We start from the raw sequence: 6,000 nt of genomic DNA, 5'->3' as shown, positions 1-6,000 counted from the left end.
CTCAGGTTCGAGACGTTCGAGGTGAACAGCTTCGAACAGTTCTGCATCAACTACGCCAACGAGAAGCTGCAGCAGCAGTTCAACTCGGTGAGACGCACGGCAACATAATAATAATAATAATGTTATTAACGTCATTTTAATCATGTTAAACTATGCCACAGTTCAACTGGGTGAGACGCACGGCATCTATATCTATACATTATTTAAACTATGAAACAGTTCAGCTGGGTGAGATGCACGCCATCTATATCTATACTGGATGAGACGCCATCTATATCTATACTGGATGAGACGCCATCTATATCTATACTGGATGAGACGCCATCTATATCTATACTGGATGAGACGCCATCTATATCTATACTGGATGAGACGCCATCTATATCTATACTGGATGAGACGCCATCTATATCTATACTGGGTGAGACGCCATCTATATCTATACTGGATGAGACGCCATCTATATCTATACTGGATGAGACGCCATCTATATCTATACTGGATGAGACGCCATCTATATCTATACTGGATGAGACGCCATCTATATCTATACTGGGTGAGACGCCATCTATATCTATACTGGATGAGACGCCATCTATATCTATACTGGATGAGACGCCATCTATATCTATACTGGATGAGACGCCATCTATATCTATACTGGATGAGACGCCATCTATATCTATACTGGATGAGACGCCATCTATATCTATACTGGATGAGACGCCATCTATATCTATACTGGATGAGACGCCATCTATATCTATACTGGATGAGACGCCATCTATATCTATACTGGATGAGACGCCATCTATATCTATACTGGATGAGACGCCATCTATATCTATACTGGATGAGACGCCATCTATATCTATACTGGATGAGACGCCATCTATATCTATACTGGATGAGACGCCATCTATATCTATACTGGATGAGACGCCATCTATATCTATACTGGATGAGACGCCATCTATATCTATACTGGATGAGACGCCATCTATATCTATACTGGATGAGACGCCATCTATATCTATACTGGATGAGACGCCATCTATATCTATACTGGATGAGACGCCATCTATATCTATACTGGATGAGACGCCATCTATATCTATACTGGATGAGACGCCATCTATATCTATACTGGATGAGACGCCATCTATATCTATACTGGATGAGACGCCATCTATATCTATACTGGATGAGACGCCATCTATATCTATACTGGATGAGACGCCATCTATATCTATACTGGATGAGACGCCATCTATATCTATACTGGATGAGACGCCATCTATATCTATACTGGATGAGACGCCATCTATATCTATACTGGGTGAGACGCCATCTATATCTATACTGGATGAGACGCCATCTATATCTATACTGGGATGAGACGCCATCTATATCTATACTGGATGAGACGCCATCTATATCTATACTGGATGAGACGCCATCTATATCTATACTGGATGAGACCGCCATCTATATCTATACTGGATGAGACGCCATCTATATCTATACTGGATGAGACGCCATCTATATCTATACTGGATGAGACGCCATCTATATCTATACTGGATGAGACGCCATCTATATCTATACTGGATGAGACGCCATCTATATCTATACTGGATGAGACGCCATCTATATCTATACTGGATGAGACGCCATCTATATCTATACTGGATGAGACGCCATCTATATCTATACTGGATGAGACGCACGCCATCTATATCTATACTGGATGAGACGCCATCTATATCTATACTGGATGAGACGCCATCTATATCTATACTGGATGAGACGCCATCTATATCTATACTGGATGAGACGCACGCCATCTATATCTATACTGGATGAGACGCCATCTATATCTATACTGGATGAGACGCCATCTATATCTATACTGGATGAGACGCCATCTATATCTATACTGGATGAGACGCCATCTATATCTATACTGGATGAGACGCCATCTATATCTATACTGGATGAGACGCCATCTATATCTATACTGGATGAGACGCCATCTATATCTATACTGGATGAGACGCCATCTATATCTATACTGGATGAGACGCACGCCATCTATATCTATACTGGATGAGACGCCATCTATATCTATACTGGATGAGACGCACGCCATCTATATCTATACTGGATGAGACGCCATCTATATCTATACTGGATGAGACGCCATCTATATCTATACTGGATGAGACGCCATCTATATCTATACTGGTGAGACGCCATCTATATCTATACTGGATGAGACGCCATCTATATCTATACTGGATGAGACGCCATCTATATCTATACTGGATGAGACGCCATCTATATCTATACTGGATGAGACGCCATCTATATCTATACTGGATGAGACGCCATCTATATCTATACTGGATGAGACGCCATCTATATCTATACTGGATGAGACGCCATCTATATCTATACTGGATGAGACGCCATCTATATCTATACTGGATGAGACGCCATCTATATCTATACTGGGTGAGACGCACGCCATCTATATCTATACTGGATGAGACGCCATCTATATCTATACTGGATGAGACGCCATCTATATCTATACTGGATGAGACGCCATCTATATCTATACTGGATGAGACGCCATCTATATCTATACTGGATGAGACGCACGCCATCTATATCTATACTGGATGAGACGCCATCTATATCTATACTGGATGAGACACCATCTATATCTATACTGGATGAGACGCCATCTATATCTATACTGGATGAGACGCCATCTATATCTATACTGGATGAGACGCCATCTATATCTATACTGGATGAGACGCCATCTATATCTATACTGGATGAGACGCACGCCATCTATATCTATACTGGATGAGACGCCATCTATATCTATACTGGATGAGACGCCATCTATATCTATACTGGATGAGACGCCATCTATATCTATACTGGGTGAGACGCCATCTATATCTATACTGGATGAGACGCACGCCATCTATATCTATACTGGATGAGACGCCATCTATATCTATACTGGATGAGACGCCATCTATATCTATACTGGGTGAGACGCCATCTATATCTATACTGGATGAGACGCCATCTATATCTATACTGGGTGAGACGCCATCTATATCTATACTGGATGAGACGCCATCTATATCTATACTGGATGAGACGCCATCTATATCTATACTGGATGAGACGCCATCTATATCTATACTGGGTGAGACGCCATCTATATCTATACTGGATGAGACGCACGCCATCTATATCTATACTGGATGAGACGCCATCTATATCTATACTGGATGAGACGCCATCTATATCTATACTGGATGAGACGCCATCTATATCTATACTGGATGAGACGCCATCTATATCTATACTGGATGAGACGCCATCTATATCTATACTGGGTGAGACGCCATCTATATCTATACTGGATGAGACGCACGCCATCTATATCTATACTGGATGAGACGCACGCCATCTATATCTATACTGGATGAGACGCACGCCATCTATATCTATACTGGATGAGACGCCATCTATATCTATACTGGATGAGACGCCATCTATATCTATACTGGGTGAGACGCCATCTATATCTATACTGGATGAGACGCACGCCATCTATATCTATACTGGATGAGACGCCATCTATATCTATACTGGATGAGACGCCATCTATATCTATACTGGATGAGACGCACGCCATCTATATCTATACTGGATGAGACGCCATCTATATCTATACTGGATGAGACGCACGCCATCTATATCTATACTGGATGAGACGCACGCCATCTATATCTATACTGGATGAGACGCCATCTATATCTATACTGGATGAGACGCCATCTATATCTATACTGGGTGAGACGCCATCTATATCTATACTGGATGAGACGCACGCCATCTATATCTATACTGGATGAGACGCCATCTATATCTATACTGGATGAGACGCCATCTATATCTATACTGGATGAGACGCCATCTATATCTATACTGGATGAGACGCCATCTATATCTATACTGGATGAGACGCCATCTATATCTATACTGGATGAGACGCCATCTATATCTATACTGGATGAGACGCACGCCATCTATATCTATACTGGGTGAGACGCACGCCATCTATATCTATACTGGGTGAGACGCACGCCATCTATATCTATACTGGATGAGACGCCATCTATATCTATACTGGATGAGACGCCATCTATATCTATACTGGATGAGACGCACGCCATCTATATCTATACTGGATGAGACGCCATCTATATCTATACTGGATGAGACGCCATCTATATCTATACTGGATGAGACGCACGCCATCTATATCTATACTGGATGAGACGCCATCTATATCTATACTGGATGAGACGCCATCTATATCTATACTGGGTGAGACGCCATCTATATCTATACTGGATGAGACGCCATCTATATCTATACTGGATGAGACGCCATCTATATCTATACTGGATGAGACGCCATCTATATCTATACTGGATGAGACGCCGCCATCTATATCTATACTGGATGAGACGCACGCCATCTATATCTATACTGGATGAGACGCCATCTATATCTATACTGGATGAGACGCCATCTATATCTATACTGGATGAGACGCCATCTATATCTATACTGGATGAGACGCCATCTATATCTATACTGGATGAGACGCCATCTATATCTATACTGGATGAGACGCCATCTATATCTATACTGGATGAGACGCCATCTATATCTATACTGGATGAGACGCCATCTATATCTATACTGGATGAGACGCCATCTATATCTATACTGGATGAGACGCCATCTATATCTATACTGGATGAGACGCCATCTATATCTATACTGGGTGAGACGCCATCTATATCTATACTGGGTGAGACGCCATCTATATCTATACTGGATGAGACGCCATCTATATCTATACTGGATGAGACGCCATCTATATCTATACTGGGTGAGACGCCATCTATATCTATACTGGATGAGACGCCATCTATATCTATACTGGATGAGACGCCATCTATATCTATACTGGATGAGACGCCATCTATATCTATACTGGGTGAGACGCCATCTATATCTATACTGGATGAGACGCCATCTATATCTATACTGGGTGAGACGCCATCTATATCTATACTGGATGAGACGCCATCTATATCTATACTGGATGAGACGCCATCTATATCTATACTGGATGAGACGCCATCTATATCTATACTGGATGAGACGCCATCTATATCTATACTGGATGAGACGCCATCTATATCTATACTGGATGAGACGCCATCTATATCTATACTGGATGAGACGCCATCTATATCTATACTGGATGAGACGCCATCTATATCTATACTGGATGAGACGCCCATCTATATCTATACTGGATGAGACGCCATCTATATCTATACTGGATGAGACGCCATCTATATCTATACTGGATGAGACGCCATCTATATCTATACTGGATGAGACGCCATCTATATCTATACTGGATGAGACGCCATCTATATCTATACTGGATGAGACGCCATCTATATCTATACTGGATGAGAAGACGCCATCTATATCTATACTGGATGAGACGCCATCTATATCTATACTGGATGAGACGCCATCTATATCTATACTGGATGAGACGCCATCTATATCTATACTGGATGAGACGCCATCTATATCTATACTGGATGAGACGCCATCTATATCTATACTGGATGAGACGCCATCTATATCTATACTGGATGAGACGCCATCTATATCTATACTGGATGAGACGCCATCTATATCTATACTGGATGAGACGCCATCTATATCTATACTGGATGAGACGCCATCTATATCTATACTGGATGAGACGCCATCTATATCTATACTGGATGAGACGCCATCTATATCTATACTGGATGAGACGCCATCTATATCTATACTGGATGAGACGCCATCTATATCTATACT

The 6,000-nt window shown here is 41.7% G+C and overlaps 1 protein-coding gene across 1 annotated transcript in view; it reads left to right on the top strand.

The window, feature by feature from the left end:
• The window catches only part of myo5b (myosin VB), a 183,614-nt gene that overhangs the window by 44,106 nt on the left and 133,508 nt on the right, over positions 1 to 6,000 (top strand). Inside the window, exon 11 of the mRNA XM_079525228.1 lies at positions 6 to 87. Coding sequence (XP_079381354.1) covers positions 6 to 87 — 82 coding nt within the window. The remainder of the gene's footprint in view (positions 1 to 5; positions 88 to 6,000) is intronic.

This window comes from Electrona antarctica (assembly GCF_951216825.1).
Source record: "Electrona antarctica genome assembly, chromosome: 16".
NCBI lineage: Eukaryota > Metazoa > Chordata > Actinopteri > Myctophiformes > Myctophidae > Electrona > Electrona antarctica.
This window is presented reverse-complemented; position numbering and strand designations above follow the sequence as displayed.